At 44.9% G+C, this 18601-nt stretch overlaps 1 protein-coding gene across 6 annotated transcripts in view; it reads right to left on the bottom strand.

Annotated features, from left to right (window-relative positions):
* Positions 1–15755: 15755 nt before the first annotated feature.
* sh3bp2 (SH3-domain binding protein 2) overlaps positions 15756–18601 on the bottom strand; it is a 69817-nt gene continuing 66971 nt past the window's right edge. For 5 of the 6 annotated variants that reach the window (XM_084324313.1, XM_084324312.1, XM_084324315.1 and 2 more), the window contains exon 13: positions 15756–18526. In XM_084324313.1, coding sequence (XP_084180439.1) covers positions 18389–18526 — 138 coding nt within the window. In that variant the 3' untranslated portion in view covers positions 15756–18388. The remainder of the gene's footprint in view (positions 18527–18601) is intronic. The other variant, XR_014620230.1, reaches the window with a different exon arrangement.

The following is an 18601-nucleotide window of genomic DNA, read 5'->3' as shown; positions in this document are numbered from 1 at the left end:
CAGGCTGCTACACTCAGTACCTACACAGACAGAAGCTACTAACCATACTACCCTCAGTATCTACACAATCAGACAGAAGCTACTAAACCTACTACCCTCAGTATCTACACAATCAGACAGAAGCTACTAACCCTACTATCTTCAGTACCTACACAATCAGACAGACGCCACTAACCCTACTACCCTCAGTACCTACACAATCAGACAGAAGCTACTAACCCTATGTAGTAGAATTCCAGCCAAACTGGTGGTTATTGTACTGTATATCATGAAGCACAGAATGGCGAAAACACAGAGGTACAATACATACACTTTTCTCCCCCCCCCTCCTAAAGTACAAGAAACGAGACACCTCTGACTTAGTAATGCAGCTGTTGCTTCGGGCTTCCTCAAATCTCTGTGGAGGGGGGTTGAAGCAAGCAGACGCTTATTGAGTGAGAGATAGTGTCTCGTTTGATCCTTCCTGGGAAAGTCAATAACATGGGTGATTTTACAACCCAGGGCCCTAGGCCATCTGGTCCAACAATGGAACTGTCATGGGCGATGCCAGTTTGTCTCTGCTGAAAACAAAAGAGCAGATAACCATCATAAGATCAAAAGAAAAGACCAGTTGAAACCACATCGTGACGCAATTCGATGTAAAACGTCACGATAAGGAGTTAGCCAATGATAGTTGAGAGTAAGTGTCCTCCAATAGGAACACTCGAGGAGAGGTTGGAAAACGCCCGCTTGCCGTAACATTAGAGGCGGAGCCTAAATTTGATATTAGCAGACTCCGTGCTAATAGAGGAAAAACAACAGACCCGAACAGAGACCCAGGAAGCGACAAAGAACACACACCCTTTCTCTCTCCAACAGACTGAGGAAACCCTGCACGCAGCAGAGAGACGGCCGCGAAAACCTACCATCTGAAGAAGCCGAGACGAGACAGGCCCATAGATATTGAATATTTAGCCTAAAGTCTGGTGAACCTCGGCATAGTGAGGTCTTCCATCAGGTTTTATTGCAATTGTTCTTTCAAATCTTTGATTTGTATTGATTGAAATCCTTTTTATTAAACACGGATTCCTTTTCAAACTGCTCAGAACTCGATTTCTTCAACCGCCGCGCCGTGTTCTCTGAAGGTGTACGAGCAGAAAACCATCATATACATGGTTATCTGCATTTGTGGCTAAGTAGTACTTCAAAGAGCTTTTTAAGGTTTAAACACAGCGCAGAGTACGAAGATTAAGCTAGGAAGTTACTACAATTTTGGTGCTGTGACCCTTGAATAGAAACGTCCGTTTTTGAACAAGAACAAAGGAGAATTTTTTTTTTTCTTCCTCTTTCTTCACCTCGAACAACAACAACAACAACAATAGATCGTCTTCGCGTAGCTCGGAGAGTTGCCAAAGGTGAGTGTTATGGAGTGTACGGGTGTTCAATTCGAACCAACGAGGGGGTTGCTAAAAGTATGACTGTAATTAAGTATTAAATGAAATGTTCTGACCAAGGGGTAGCGGCTCAAGGCTGTGTGATTATGGGTCCTGTGAGCAGGATTTTTAACCACACTAGTGCTGTAGTATTCCTTACAGTAAGAGAGTTAAGCACGGATATGCGTAGTATTTTCTACAGTAGAAATTTTAGCATAAGTGAACGAGACGCTGCCCGTGGTCGGAGCATTAAGAGGTATGGAAGTATTTAGGAACAATGTCTAGGTTTGTGCTCAGGGTTAAGCAAGGGGAACGTGTGCATAGTACGCCGTATAGTATTGGCTTAAGCACATAGTGCGTAGTATTTTCTATAGTAGAAATGAAGCATGAATAGGGTCTAGTTTTTACCCTGGGCACCGCCGGACGGGTTAAATTTAAACAACGATGGGCTGTAACATTAGAATGATACGTTAAGGTGGACTCGTATGTTGCAAGCTATGGTTAAACAATTGTGTATGATGTTTGTGTATGAGTGAAAGCGTTATGGTTGGGTTTAACATGTGTGAAGTATATAGATTAAATCTGTAAAGTGGCACTTATAATATGACTGAGAACGGTTTTTAATATTGAATCGGGTACACACGCGACGTCCAAAGTGCACACACGCAACGGCAACTGCGCCACCCAGCCTTTCGTGGAGGGGGGCGCGTGCATGCTTGTGTGGACAGAGCGCGTTCTCGTTGGAACTCGTGCGTGTCGTAGCGCGCAACATGCTACAAACGATAGCTCGTTAGCCTCTGAGGCACCGGAGCAAACGGAGGGAAAAGTGGACGTAATTCAAATGTATAAGGTCGATCGATAGTGTCTTGAGATTACGGGGATGTGTAGGGCACTTAAAAGTTTTCATATTCGTGGCGGTTAAAATATTTATATACATATTTAAGGTGATCGGGATTTTCTAAAACCCGACCCGGAAGTCGTTCTAAGCTCGCCGGAAATGACGACGGAGGGGTCAAACTAGTATTTTACTATTATGTTTTTGTATTTCTAATTAGATCACTACACTGGCGTTTTGAGGGATATAGGATTCTGTTGTGGGGTATGTGGTATTGTATTAACGTTGCGAGGGGACGGCCCGCGCGGCGGAACGGGTCGTTGGGAACGTTTTTATGGGATCGTGGGGGAAGCTAAGCTAATGCTACCTAGCTGCGCTAAACGGCTAAAGCGGTCGCCGGATGTGACGTCGTAAGCGCGCGCTAGGTTGAAGCTAACGAAGCTAATATGCTAAGCTAACATGCTAAGCTAACTGCTAACGAAGCTAATATGCTAAGCTAACATGCTAAGCTAACTGTGCTGACGTCATGGCATGACGGGACTCTCGGTATGTCTCGCGAGGGGGCGTCCATCTTAGAAGGGGCGCCGAGCGTCCATCTTAGAAGGGGCGCCGAGCGTCCATTTTGGGAGGGTACCGAGCGTCCATCTTGGTAGGGGTGGCGAGCGTCCATTGTTAAGGGGAAGGTGGAGTTTATTGGGGATACGGTAGGGGGCAGAAGTGTACAGGATGGATGTGTTTGGGTTCTGCTCACAGAACGTTTTCATTGTACACTCTCTCTCCCCCTCTTCTTCCCTCTCACCTCCCTCCCTCTCTCTCTCTCTCTCTCTCTTTCTCTCTCTCTCTCTTATTCTCTCTCTCTCTTTCTCTCTCTCCCTTTCTCTTTCTCTCTCTCTCTCTCTCTCTTTCTCTTTCTCTCTCTCTCTCTCTCTCTCTCTCCTTTCCTTCTCTCACCCTCCCTCTCCCTTTTCGCCTCCCCCCCTCTTTCTCTCTCTCTCTCTCTCTCTCTCTTCCTCTTTCTCTCTCTCTCTCCCTCTCACTCTCACCTTCCTCTTTCTTTCTCTTTCTCTTTCTCTCTCTCTCTCTCTCTCTCTCTCTTCCCCTCTCTCTCCCCCTCTCTCTCTCTCTCTCTCTCTCTCTTCCTCTCTCTCTCTCCCTTTCTCTTTCTCTCTCTCTCTCTCTTTCTCTTTCTCTCTCTCTTTCTCTCTCTCTCGCCTCCTCTCCCTCTCTCTCTCTTCCTCTTTCACCCCCCCCTCTCTTTCTTTCCTTCTCTCACCCTCCCTCTCCCTTTTCGCCTCCCCCCTCTTTCTCTCTCTCTCTTTCTTACCCCCCCCCTCTCGCTCGCTCCCCTCATTTCAACACCGCCTCTCTTCCATGTACTGCCCCCCCCCCGAAACGCTTCTCTTTATCTCCTAGGTTAGGGCCTGTATATAGAGTTTTTTATGGGTTTCAAACGCGGTGTAGTGCTAGGTATATTGTTTATTGAAGTTGGTTAGGTTACGTAGGATGGACAAGCGTGCTAAGTATTTGCTGTGTGCTGTGGTGATGTTTGCGGTTATAGTAGTTTGTGTGAATGTTATCAGGGAGTGTGTGACGTACGTGTTCAAGACTCTCGGCGCGGCTGGTTCTGCGTCGGGGGACCCACACCGCTCGGTTGCGCCTGCGTATGCAATGATGGTAATGAAGGTTGGCGCGGAGGGTGGCAGGGTGGGTGTGGGCGTTCCGATAAAGCCGTGGTGCCCGGCGTCCGCGCTGGCGACTATTCTCTGATCTGGGTGGTGGACATTCAGGGTTGGGGAGTGGGAGGGCCGGGGCGTGCGTGTGGGTGTGAGGCGGGGGACGTTCCTGGACGACCGTGCGTTGCAATTGACGGGATGGGATTGTGTGTACAATTGTGTTTTTTCTTCCCAATAGTAGGTACGTTTGGAGGGCTGTGTGATGTGGGGCGGTGTGCCCGGGGTTCGGTGTTGGGTCTGGTCGGCTATGCATGGCCGTCCGGCAGGGCACTGGACTCTGGGAATACTGGCCTGAAGCACGGGTGAGGTTGCCGGGATGCTGTCTGCTGTGTACCTGTGGTGAGGTGGGTTTAGGCCACTGTGGAGGGGCTGTTAGGGTCTCTTCAGTAAACAGGGTCGGCACCTCACGGCGTGCGTGGCGCGGCGTCTGTGGCATTCTTTAGATTACCTCTGGGGGACACGTGTCTGGGTGACAGGTGTCCCCTGGGGGGTGTGGTACTAAATAATGGAAAAGAATGTAAAAAATGAATGTAACAATATTAATCAAGATGTTTTGGTTTTCCGAGGAGTATCAAAATTGGAGCAGGATCAAGCGGAAGTAAAGGAGAGCGGAGATTCAACAAAAAATAGGAACCCAGTGTGTTGACAGAGATCGAACGAGATAAGCTGTATCGTTATATCGTTATTTTCAAACAGATCACACTGTGTCTTGCTAAATATTTTAGTATAGTGTTGCCCGACATTTCCAATGCATAACGAATAGTGGAGATAACAGGGAAATGCCACTGTATTAAGTCTGGATGTTTTTTGCTTTCTTGCCATACAGGTGCTCGACTGGACAGGAGCTCTGAACGAATTCCATAACCATCTGGGGAAACGGGCCGGCTGTAATGAGCCTTGGTATAAGTATGAATGATAAGCCAGTTATCAATCCTTGTCTGCACAGTAAAATGTTGATAGTGTGAGTGTTTTAACTCAAGTAAGTAGAAATAGTATAAGACAGAGAGACTTGTTTTTTCAAACGGTATTACAGGAGTGTTTGAAGTGGAATGAATGACAGGAACATAGGAAGTTCACCTTAGTGGAACATTGATAGGAACAACTGGAGCGGTAAATGCAATATTATTAACAATAGAATAACAACAACAACAATATGGAAAAGGGGCTTAGTGATCGGGCCATTGGGGGGAGTAGGCCGAGAGCCTCTGCAGACATTTCCCAGATAGACTTTACCAGTGATAATGATCTGATCAATATGGACTTCTCTCATGTGACCAGTACGACAAAAGGACTGGCAATGTTGACTTTGGTTCCAATACAGGGGAGTGAACCAGTGACGACGGTGTTACTCCAACCAGAACCGATTCAAGCTGGAGTGTCCATTGCAGGCGACTGCAGTTTAACCAAGGTACAGAAAAAGAGACTGAGAAGGGCGGCGTTGTTACAGCGGTCCCGTGAAATCCACTCTGGCCGGATGGCTGGAACTGAGACCGACAGCAGGTATGGAATACACGAACAGCTTCTACAGCCCCCATGTCCAACCTGCCCTCAGCACCGAAGCCAAGATGAGAGGCGGGAAGAAACACATTCCATTCGGAGGACACAACGACTTTGTGGTCAAACCCAAACACATGGTGATGGAGAACCCCTCCCCCATCAGGCCGTTCCAGTACGTGTGTGCTCCAGACAGCGAGCAGACCCTCCTCGCCGCCCCGGCCCAGTTCCTGCTGGAGACCTTTCTGCAGAGCTGCTGCCACAGGCTGTTCCCCAAAGCCGTCCGGAACAGAACCAACCCTGTGCTGTCCATCGACAGCTACCTCAACATCGGCCCAGCCCTGTGATGGGAAGTCAAACCGCCGGTGCTGAGATGGGGGAAGAGGCAGCATCCTATAGACAACAGAGAGCGTTTGTGACAGCGTTCGAACAACACGAGGCAGTTCATCGAGATCTGATGAAGATACAGCTGGAGATTGGTCAAGCCGCACACGAGATTCAGAGATTGGGACGAGAACTGGCAAGAAAGGCTGCGCTACTAGAAGCGACAGCTGTTGAGATCATGCTTCAGGCGTCTGACCTAGGCCGCCGTGATCAAAGAGTGCCCTGTGCTCCGTTGCCCGGACAGGGAACGGGGCCGCGATACAAAGAGTGGCAACCACGGCCGAAAGGAGGAGGCAGACCCCGGAATCCGGGAGGATTCCGGCCACGGGTGGTGGTGTGTTGGACATGTGGCGTGACTGGTCATATCTCACGGGAGTGTGCGAACAATGGCCCGGCTAGCTCAGTCGGAAAAGAATGAGACTGATTAGAATAAGGATTAGGGAGGGGATTAGGCACCCCGAACCTCTAGTCCTTAACAGGCGGCAGTGGGCTCGCAAGAGTCTGGGCGCACGTTAAACACAAATCTATAGTGCTGGGGAGAAACTGAAGGCCCTCGTGCGTAACGAGGTATGAATCAACATACCACTGTGGTACCGTCTAGTCGGCCCTGATGTCGCATGTAAGGTAAATGTTGGCACGGGGTGGTACGTGGGCGACAGTCCACACCTAGGAGCAGGGCGGTGCACCGGAGGGGGCACAGCTCCCGCCGTGAACAGGCAAGGCTGGCGAAAACGGTCAATATTTCCATGCCCAGAGCAAGCGGGGTGGGGACAAGACCGTCGGTTTCTAAACTAAGTGGCTGATAGGTACTACGGACAGTCAGCCGCTTGGGGTCCTGACTTGATGACGGACTATGAGGTCGCTATCGACTGGGTCGTCAGCCGGTTGGGAGAGCGTTATGGCAGAGACCATAAATGCACCTGGCTCAATGTACAGTCAGGCCACAGTAACCTTACTAGCCGATACAGGGTTAGTAGGCGAGTTGTGCTTCTGTGATCAGTGTTTTTGAAAAGAAAATGCTGGGAAGCAGAGGGATGAGGGGTGTCAATTCAGAGGAATCTGGATTGTCTCTCCTAAGATTGGAAAGGGGCCCAGCCTTAAACTGCACCTGAAGGTAAAATAAGGGGACTACTTCCGTTCATGAGAGGAGACCTTACCGCCGGAAGTGGAGACCTGCATCTCTGTCGGGGGAGAGGGGCCGGCGTCGGACAAGGCAGCCCTAAGAAAGGAGCTGGTTGTACCGTCGTAGCGGACTGCCTAAACCTTACGGGGAGAGGTGCATCTAAGTAGGGGAAGGAGTGCATCCGAACGGGAGGAGGGTACTCTTAACTGGAAGGAGGTTAAAAGGGTCAAAGCGAGAGATGATGATACATAGATAAGGTTTGATTAGGGTGTGCGAGTTACTAAAATGGTTTGGAAGACTAACCAGGGTAAGTTGGGGCTGTAGAGGGATGACGTAACTGAATATTGCATGAGCTAATCAAACTAACAAAATTAATGGTTTTAGACAGGAACAATGGAACATTTAATGTTAGACAGAGTTGGAAATAAAGGACTATTTAATTTTGTTGCAGGGGTATTTATGCCTCTAGATGATAGTTAATTCTGTTGGATGAGTGTGTAGCATTTAGGCACTCACAATTTTTTTGTTTATTTACAATTTTCTTTGTTTTTGTTTGACTATATTTTTTAGGAACTGGCTGGCTGGGAGGGATCTCTCGCTGGTCAGGGATAGCAGGTGGTGGTGACACAGCGAGACTGGTAGGAAGTCTGATATAATGAGCTGGAAACTGAGAATGGACGGGAGCTGGTTCATGGTTTGTTTTCCGCTCATTAAGAGTCCAGATGTAGAATCTGGGGAGTTGTGTCACATGTTGGGTTATGTTAAGTGTTGAGGAAACATATTTCTCTGTCTATAGAAAGCTCTGTAGGTTTCTGGTCGCAAATTGGCCAGATAGTGTTCATGTAGGGTGCAGACATGTGAATTTGATGATTGACTTATGGGAGGCTCTGCACCGGCTTGTTGAAAGCTGGCGGAGTGTGTGTGATGAGTGTTTAAAGAGACTGTGGTTTGTTGACCATACACATAGGTTCTGTTGGTGATTGGCCTCGTCTAGAGCTGGCTGTCCGGACCGAGGAGCTGTCGGGAAACAAGGTATTGATAGTGAAATAATGAATATTCCACTTTTAAGGGTGTGGATAGTTGTGTTGAGCTTGAGATATTTGATCTAGTAAAACAGTACAGCACAAATAAGAAATGAGACAAAGGTGATTTGATTGGATGCTAACGTAAGAAGCTGTAAAATACATAGATAAATGATTTGGAGAATTAGGTATTGTCAAAATGCGGAACAGTAGAGAATGTATCTGCGAAAATAAATGTTTCCAATCTATTATGTGTTTTGTAAATAATAATAAGAAAACGGTTAAAAACGAACTAAAAAACAAATTGGTAAAGATCTGTCAACACACAGGCTTGAATTGGCTAAACGCTCTTCCTTTAGCTTTGATTGCTTGTCGTTCGTGCGAACTTCGCGGTCTGCGTTTGACACCGCACGAAATGATGCTAGGTCGCTGCATGGTAGTACCAGGTTTGCGCGCGACAGGCAAAGGTCCGAGTTTGGACATCCTGGACAACGACATGCGTGAGTACGTAAAATACATGTCGGAGATACACAAAAGTATTCTGGTTCATGTCTCCAGTAGACAGGAGCATGAAACCGGGGATGAGGTGAATAGGCAGACTACACCTCAAATCATACCAGGCGACTACGTTTATGTCAAAGTATTTAGACGCAAGTGGTTTGGCGCGAGACGGGAAGGGCCATACAAAGTCGTTCGAGCCACCGAGAGGGCTTTACAAGTTGAAGGATCGCCTATGTGGTTTCACGTTACTCATTGTGTAAAAGCAACCAATACGGACCAAGAATGGGAACCTGAACCACAAGACCTTGACGGTAAAACCGGGGCGTCGCAACCGTTACACGAAGGCGAAGTGAAGGCGGCGCTAACCCCAAACGATGGGGAAGACCCGGATGATTATGGCGAGCCAGACCGAGGGGGCCACGATTGGCCACCAGTAGAAGATGAAGGTTAGGGAGGGGATTAGGCACCCCGAACCTCTAGCCTTCAACAGGCGGCAGTGGGCTCGCAAGAGTCTGGGCGCACGTTAAACACAATCTATAGTGCTGGGGAGAAACTGAAGGCCCTCGTGCGTAACGAGGTATGAATTAACATACCACTGTGGTACCGTCTAGTCGGCCCTGATGTCGCATGTAAGGTAAATGTTGGCACGGGGTGGTACGTGGGCGACAGTCCACACCTAGGAGCAGGGCGGTGCCCCGGAGGGGGCACAGCTCCTGCCGTGAACAGGCAAGGCTGGCGAAAACGGTCAATATTTCCATGCCCAGAGCAAGCGGGGTGGGGACAAGACCGTCGGTTTCTAAACTGAGTGGCTGATAGGTACTACGGACAGTCAGCTGCTTGGGGTCCTGACTTGATGACGGACTATGAGGTCGCTATCGACTGGGTCGCCAGCCGGTTGGGAGAGCGTTATGGCAGAGACCATAAATGCACCTGGCTCAATGTACAGTCAGGCCACAGTAACCTTACTAGCCGATACAGGGTTAGTAGGCGAGTTGTGCTTCTGTGATCAGTGTTTTTGAAAAGAAAATGCTGGGAAGCAGAGGGATGAGGGGTGTCAATTCAGAGGAATCTGGATTGTCTCTCCTAAGATTGGAAAGGGACCCAGCCTTAAACTGCACCTGAAAGTAAAATAAGGGGGCTTCTTCCGTTCATGAGAGGAGACCTTACCGCCGGAAGTGGAGACCTGCATCTCTGTTGGGGGAGAGGGGCCGGCGTCGGACAAGGCAGTCCTAAGAAAGGAGCTGGTTGTACCGTCGTAGCGGACTGCCTAAACCTTACGGGGAGAGGTGCATCTAAGTAGGGGAAGGAGTGCATCCGAACGGGAGGAGGGTACTCTTAACTGGAAGGAGGTTAAAAGGGTCAAAGCGTTTTTACAGGAACCAGACAGAGGAGAGGATTATGAATTGGAACATAATAACTTCTCCTCTGTGGACATGGAGAAGGTACCAGAAGAGCCAGAGGAACCAGTGCTTAGCACAAGCCCGGAACAAGATGCTCGACCACAACGAGTCATCAAGAAGCCTAAACGATATACATAGGCAAAGGAAGGGATAGTGTAACTGATAGGCCTTGGAGAGGGCGTGTACATATTAATTTTTGATTTTTGGTTTTTCATTAGCTAAGCTCTCTCCTTTTTTAGAAATGTTTAGATAGTAAATGCAATGTAAGGTCTTTTCTTTCAGAGTGAATTGCACAAAACAGACACATTTGGATGAAAAACACATAAAGTATAGTCTAAAACCTGGTAATTGGTACGATCATCTTTTTGTATAAAGGGACGGACCTAGACGGAAGTGAAATTGATATAACTGATAACATAGTATATAACCTGCAAAATGAGTGGAAATTGTTAAACGGTGTGCGTGAATAGAGAACTGTGTAAATAAAAGATGGGTCCATAGTCGGTCAGTGGGGGAGGAGTAATGTGGGTGTTGAAAGCAAATGATACTAACAGATATGGAAAATGAGAGTCAGAAGGATTCTGGAAAGGTTTGGCTCTGAGCGAATTAGGTTAAACAGTAAGGTTAAGGTAATTGTAAACAGTTTGTTTGAGGAATTACTAACATGTATCTTGGGGATTATCAATCCCCAAACCGGGGAAACTGTAGTAGAATTCCAGCCAAACTGGTGGTTATTGTACTGTATATCATGAAGCACAGAATGGCGAAAACACAGAGGTACAATACATACACTTTTCTCCCCCCCCCTCCTAAAGTACAAGAAACGAGACACCTCTGACTTAGTAATGCAGCTGTTGCTTCGGGCTTCCTCAAATCTCTGTGGAGGGGGGTTGAAGCAAGCAGACGCTTATTGAGTGAGAGATAGTGTCTCGTTTGATCCTTCCTGGGAAAGTCAATAACATGGGTGATTTTACAACCCAGGGCCCTAGGCCATCTGGTCCAACAATGGAACTGTCATGGGCGATGCCAGTTTGTCTCTGCTGAAAACAAAAGAGCAGATAACCATCATAAGATCAAAAGAAAAGACCAGTTGAAACCACATCGTGACGCAATTCGATGTAAAACGTCACGATAAGGAGTTAGCCAATGATAGTTGAGAGTAAGTGTCCTCCAATAGGAACACTCGAGGAGAGGTTGGAAAACGCCCGCTTGCCGTAACATTAGAGGCGGAGCCTAAATTTGATATTAGCAGACTCCGTGCTAATAGAGGAAAAACAACAGACCCGAACAGAGACCCAGGAAGCGACAAAGAACACACACCCTTTCTCTCTCCAACAGACTGAGGAAAACACGCAGCAGAAGAGACGGCCGCGAAAACCTACCATCTGAAGAAGCCGAGACGAGACATGTCCATAGATATTGAATATTTAGCCTAAAGTCTGGTGAACCTCGGCATAGTGAGGTCTTCCATCAGGTTTTATTGCAATTGTTCTTTCAAATCTTTGATTTGTATTGATTGAAATCCTTCTTATTAAACACGGATTCCTTTTCAAACTGCTCAGAACTCGATTTCTTCAACCGCCGCGCCGTGTTCTCTGAAGGTGTACGAGCAGAAAACCATCACATACATGGTTATCTGCATTTGTAGCTAAGTAGTACTTCAAAGAGCTTTATAAGGTTAAAACACAGCGCAGAGTACGAAGATTAAGCTAGGAAGTTACTACACCTACTATCTTCAGTACCTACACAATCAGACAGAAGCTACTAACCCTACTACCCTCCGTACCTACACAATCAGACAGAAGCTACTAAACCTACTACCCTCAGTACCTACACAATCAGACAGAAGCTACTAACCCTACTACCCTCAGTGTCTACACAATCAGACAGAAGCTACTAACCCTACTACCCTCAGTATCTACACAATCAGACAGAAGCTACTAACCTACTACCCTCAGTATCTACACAATCAGACAGAAGCTACTAACCCTATTATTACCCACATTCTATACTAATAAAAAAAGTCAACCAACAAACAAGTTTCTTGTACCGGATCTCCTCTCTGGTAAACAAGAATACCCTGAAGAAAGACTAACAGGAGCACTCATTCAAGGGTACTACGACTATGCTTGCACCTCATGGTACCAAAGCACCTCAAAGGCACTAAAAACAAGATTACAAACATCACAAAACAAACTGGTCAGACTACTGCTTGACCTTACTCCTAAAACCCACCTCACCCCTGCCCATTTTGACAACCTAGGATGGCTTAAAGTAGACGACAGAATACAGCAACTTGCAATGGGCCTGGTCTACAAGATACACTACACCAGTGTTTCTCAACTGGTGGGTCGCGACCCAAAAGTGGGTCGCGGGGCCATTTTGAGTGGGTCGCGGATGTGAAAAAAAATAAAATAAATAAAAAATAAAGTAATTTTATTTTTTTTATATATATATATTTTTTTGCACTACCTATCTTTGTAAAAGTGGCTTCTCAGCTCTGGTCCAACTGAAGACAAAACAGAGGAACAGATTGGACATTGAGCATGACCTCAGAGTTGCTTTGTCTATACCATCACCCCAGACTTTGAGACTCTTGTCAGGAGCAAACAACATCCCCAGTTATCCCATTAGTTCCCTGGGATGTTAAGCTAAGAAGTCTGCTAAGAAGGATATATTATTTATTATTATTATTATTATTATTATTATTATTATTATTATTATTATTATTATTATTATTATTATTATTATTATTATTATTATTATTATTATTATTATTATTATTATTATTATTATTATTATTATTATTATTATTATTATTATTATTATTATTATTATTATTATTATTATTATTATTATTATTATTATTATTATTATTATTATTATTATTATTATTATTATTATTATTATTATTATTATTATTATTATTATTATTATTATTATTATTATTATTATTTTATTTCATTGTGTTTTTAGCCCTAGTTGCACTTTTGTTGCAACTCCCATTAGTTCCCCCAAACTTACTGTCGGTCTGTTATGTTAAGCTAAGAAGTCTGCTAAGAAGCATCATTTTTTATTATTATTTTATTTCATTGGGTTTTTATCCCTAGTTGCACTTTTGTTGCAACCCCATAGTTATCCCATTAGTTCCCCCAAACTTAGGTCTGTTATGTTAAGCTAAGAAATCTGCTAAGAAGCATATTATTTATTATTATTTTATTTCATTGGGTTTTTAGCCCTAGTTGCACTTTTGTTGCACTTTTTTGTGTTTATTTCATGTTGTTAACAGTGCATGAAGGATTGCGTATTACTGCAATTTTTTTATTTTTAATAAATCATAGTGGTTAAAAAATTTGGGTTGCGACTTAATGACTAAGGAAAATGTTGGGTCCCGAGGCTAGACCAGTTGAGAACCACTGCACTACACCACTAAAATACCCATGTTGTACATGTCGAAATACTTCCCAAAGGTCAGTGAATACCACGACCACAACACCAGAGGGAGTTCCACAAATCATGTTCAACCCAGATTTGGCTCAAACAAGGGACTAAACACGTTTCGCAATTAGGCCTATGCCACAACAATGTGGAACGCCCTACCCACAGCCATAAAATAATGTGAATCCCTACCCACCTTCAAAACCACTCTCTGCCTCTTTTCCATTGCATAGTACCTACTCGACTCCACCCTACACTACTCTACTCGCTTTAGGTACCTGGTACTTCGTTCGTTTTCCACTGCAGGTAGTACTCCGTTTGTCTCCGTGTGGGGAGGCGGGGCCGCTGGCATACAGCATGAGAGCTCCGTGAGCATAGCTATGTCCGTGAGGGTTTGGAGCAAGCCAGAGTAAACACAGTTTCAATCAATCAATCAATAACAACATTAACCAGACTCTCGTTGTGTCTATTCTGCTAACGTTAACATTACCTCTCGTGTCTATTCTACTAGCGTTAACGTTACCGCTCGTAACAAACAAGACAAATGTCTTTCTCTGGTCTGCATCCCCGTAACAATTGTGTGTATTGAGCTGTACTGTATTATTGTACCCATTCTGCAATCTGTTAAATAAAGTTTTCATTCATTCATTCATTCATTCATTCATTCATTCATTCATTCATTCATTCATTCATTCATTCATTCATTCATTCATTCATTCATTCATTCATTCATTCACATCTCGTGTCTATTCTGCTAACGTTACCTCTCGTGTCTATACTACTAGCGTTAACCTTACCTCTCGTGTCTATTCTACTAACGTTAACGTTAGCATTAGGTAATAACCGGTTTAAAATGGATGATGATGATTACCTCACGTTGTGTCTATTCTACTAGCATTAACGTTACTAGTACAAACAATCAATAACGAGTTATATTGATCTGTGCACGCTATGTATGCTAGCCAAATGCTAACGGTAAAACGCAATCACATAAGCTAACAAATCAGCGATCTTTTGGTGGTAAATTGTGTTGATGTTGGTTTTGTTTCATCAATAAATGAGGCAGAATACACAGTGAATGTATCCTTTTTTGTTTATTGCACTTGTTCCTGCTGCAAACATAATGAAATCCTACGTGAGGCATTAAAGATGGCGGCTTTCTGTTTTTGTGCAGACGCTCCAACGTGTGACGCTTCTCTCTTCTGACCAATCAGTGGTCTGCAGTGTTTCACGTCACTTTTTTGGTACCACTTCGACCCGCTTGGAACCTCGACAAAGCCGGTACTACAAAAGTACCGGGTTCCAGGTACTATCCGCAACTTTTGGCAATGGAAAACCGAAAAGGCAGAAAAGGGGCAGTGGAAAAGGGGCGGGCAGAGTAGAGTAGAGTAGAGTAGAGTCGAGTAGGTACCATGCAGTGGAAAAGAGCACCTACGGGAGGCTGCAATTCGAAACTGGCCCCGGTAAATGTCCAAATCCCCCTCCCCACCCAACCCCCTCCAATGTACAGTTTCCTCCCCCTCAAATGTATATATTCTCTTTTAGAAACTGTCTCTTAAACAGTACTGTATATTTGTATAATTTATGTCATAAATGTCTGGATGTAACAGTACTGTATGTTGTGTACAGTATGTCATAAATGTTATGATGCATTGAAAATGGGGGACCCTGATGTAAATAAGACGAAAGTCTTTCTCTGGTCTGCATCCCCTTAACAATTGTGTGTATTGAGCCATACTGTATTGTACCCATTCTGCAATCTGTTAATAAAGTTTTCAATCAATCAATCAATTACATCTCAGTACACAACATTACAGCTGACCATACTCAGGCATTATAGAGTAAAAGTTTAAGTACAAGGTTTAACGACAGAAGTCTAATGTTTTATTTATATTCGTCACATGCTAAATATAACTGAAACAGTATTTAATGACAGGTAGTCTACTAGCAAGGTCATCCAGTTTTAGCTCTACATTGGCTTCTCATGAGTTTATAAAATGGAGCCCTCTTATTGGGTGCTTAGTGCCAAGTGGGTGGGCCCTGGCCCTCCCAGGCCCCCCTAGTCCCGGCAGGCCCTCATAGCCCAACCCAGTAATACAGCCGAAACCCGTCCAATATTTCGCCGTCGACTAAAGACGCACTTCTTCAACCATTATCTCAAATGTTTTTTTTTTTTTTTTTAATCTAACCCTAACTAACCTTACTGTCATGCACTTGTCCTAATAAACTAACCTACACTGTAGCACTCAACACATTGATGAACATTGTTACTCAGCTGATAGAGTTGTGCCCTTCCCGATGACTTGTCGTACAGAACTTGTATGTCGCTTTGGATAAAAGCGTTAGCTAAATGACTAAATGTAAATGTAAATGTAATCCCACCCACAGCTATGCCAGAAATGCATACAACAACTCATACAGAAAGGTTTTTATTTACATCAATAAGAACACATTTTATATTTTGTACAACACATATGATTTACATACCATAAATATAAAGATATTTACAGTGTAATAGCTCACTTGACATTCAACTCAATCACTTCAGGAAGTAGATCTTCTTCAAAATTTAAATAGTCAAATACTGGAGTGTGGCACGAGAAGGTTAACCTGTCCACCATATTAACAGATAACTGAATGAATGCCTCATTAGCAATGAGAGTAAACGCTGGAAAGCATATTACTGTTCCACTGTGACTTTTTTTTACAAGATCCAGTAATAAGACCAAATTATTATAATTTTTCTTTTAATATATCACATATATCAACATAGCAACTATTTCTTCCAGGACAAATAGCATTCTAAACATTCTGTGAAAGGTCTCTATTATAAGGTTATCTACATTCTGAGTAGTTTTGAGATACTGAGCTTTAAAATGTTTACCTCCCATAGAGCCAAACTAATATAAATATTTAAATGTACAGTTCTTTGCTTACTTAAATCAACGTTTAGAAAAATCTTACTCCACTCCACACATAAAGATCTGTTTGTAAAGCTACATTATATGAATAAAGGCCTGTTTGTAGAGCTACATTATATTAATAACAAATTTTGGACCAAAATGTCAGACAAAACCATATCATTCCAAGGGCATGATTGATTTGTATTAAATATAGATACAGTATGCACATAATAATACAAAATAAGCATCATTATACAGGTACTGGTAGGAAAGAGACAAATTGGTCCCTGCATTTATTACAAAAGAAAATGTGATATTAATATTGAACATCGTTCTTCCAGGCTTCTCCCAGTTCTTCATTAAGTGATGTGGCCTGAGGTTTGATCATTCTGGGGTTTCTCTGTGTAGCAGTATCTACCTGTGTCTTGGGAAGACATCCCTTTATTTCTATGGGTCACAAACGAATAAGATGGAGGGCCTCTGCTGTCAGATGTAATGAGTTGAAACTCGGTCACTCAGCCAGTTGAAACCCCACCAAGGAGTGGGCTATTGTTGTTGGGGTAAAGTGTGTTATAGAGTTCCTGGGACTCCTCTGGAGGTCAGCAGCCTTCTTGTGTTTTAAAATGATGAACCAAACGTAGGCACTGTCTACACTCTATAATCATAGTCAGCCTGTAAGTGCACTCCCCCACTAACTGCCACAGCCACTAGAAGGCACCACTGAGAGCCAATCATACAGGTCCAACAGGGAGCTTCCTGCCACAACCACTAGGAGGCGCCACTGAGAACCATCAGGGAGGATAATTTGGTTGTGCTGTCTGAGGGTCTTTGGTTGATCTTCGTTTGTTAACAGGGCTGGAGACCTCATGGGACTGGCAGGGTTGACAAATTCATGGAACCCACAGGGGATAAAAACTCTAGAACATTTAATTGTATTTATTAGGAAGCAGCTGCTATTGTTCTTCCACAACCCATTGCTTTATTTCGTTTTCTTTTCTATTTAATTACTTTGATTCTTAAAATGAAATTATCTCAGCTGTTCCCACCAGAAAGTCTTGTGGTCTGAGCTCGGGACCTACAGTATGGTAACTGAACCCCCTTCATGTGATGACAATGTTCTCCAGTGGAGATGCTGTTCCAAACCTTCTCCACTTCTGCACTTAAGTTAGTCCTGAAGGCTGTTCCCCCGAGGAGGCCAACGTCTGCACTTCTAGTCCTGAAGGCTGTTCCCCTGAGGAGGCCAACGTCTGCACTTCTAGTCCTGAAGGCTGTTCCCCTGAGGAGCACAACGTCTCTACTTCTGCTCCTGAAGGCTGTTCCCCTGAGGAGGACAACGTCTCCACTTCTGCTCCTGAAGGCTGTTCCCCTGAGGAGGACAACGTCTCCACTTCTGCTCCTGAAGGCTGTTCCCCTGAGGAGGACAACGTCTGCACTTCTAGTCCTGAAGGCTGTTCCCCTGAGGAGCACAACGTCTCCACTTCTGCTCCTGAAGGCTGTTCCCCTGAGGAGGACAACGTCTTCTGCTCCTGAAGGCTGTTCCCCTGAGGAGGACAACGTCTGCACTTCTAGTCCTGAAGGCTGTTCGCCTGAGGAGGACAACCTTCTCCACTTCTGCTCCTGAAGGCTGTTCCCCTGAGAAGGACAACGTCTCCACTTCTAGTCCTGAAGGCTGTTCGCCTGAGGAGGACAACCTTCTCCACTCCTGGTCCTGAAGGCTGTTCCCCTGAGGAGGACAACGTCTCCACTTCTAGTCCTGAAGGCTGTTCTCCTGAGGAGGACAACGTCTCCACTTCTAGTCCTGAAGGCTGTTCGCCTGAGGAGGCCAACATCTCTACTTCTCCAAGGCTGTTCCCCTGAGGAGGACAAAGCCTCTATTTCTCCAAGGCTGTTCCCCTGATACAAACTGATCAAACATTGGTTTAGTTTTAAAGTGCCTCAATGAGTGTCAGTTTTGCGTACGGGCTACAGGTACAGGTGTGCAAGAAACATATTTGTTTTGATTCAGTGTTCATTCCGTCTGCCTGCGCAGCATCGATGCATCAGGCCTGGTGTGCATCGTCTAGTGCTCTGGTGCTAGGGTAGAGGGTGGAGAACAGTTATGGGTCCAAGGTCAGGGTCAGGGCTGACCCATGAGGGTTGAAGGTCACCTAGGCTGTGCGTATCCATAGGGATGTTGTAAACACAGGGAGCCATTGTTGGGCAGAGGGTGTCTGTGGTAGTATTCCACCAGCGCTGACAGAGAGGGGAAGTTCAGCTCATTGTCTAGGAAGACCCGAGTCTCCTGCAGAGGCACAAAATGATGAGCATGTCAGTAGCATGCATGATGAGCATGTCAATCAATCAATCAATCAATCAA

Source organism: Notolepis coatsorum (assembly GCF_963971535.1).
Source record: "Notolepis coatsorum genome assembly, chromosome: 11".
In the NCBI taxonomy this organism is placed as follows: Eukaryota; Metazoa; Chordata; class Actinopteri; order Aulopiformes; family Paralepididae; genus Notolepis; species Notolepis coatsorum.
The sequence above is the reverse complement of the archived record's forward strand: the minus strand, read 5'-3'. Positions and strand labels throughout refer to the sequence as shown.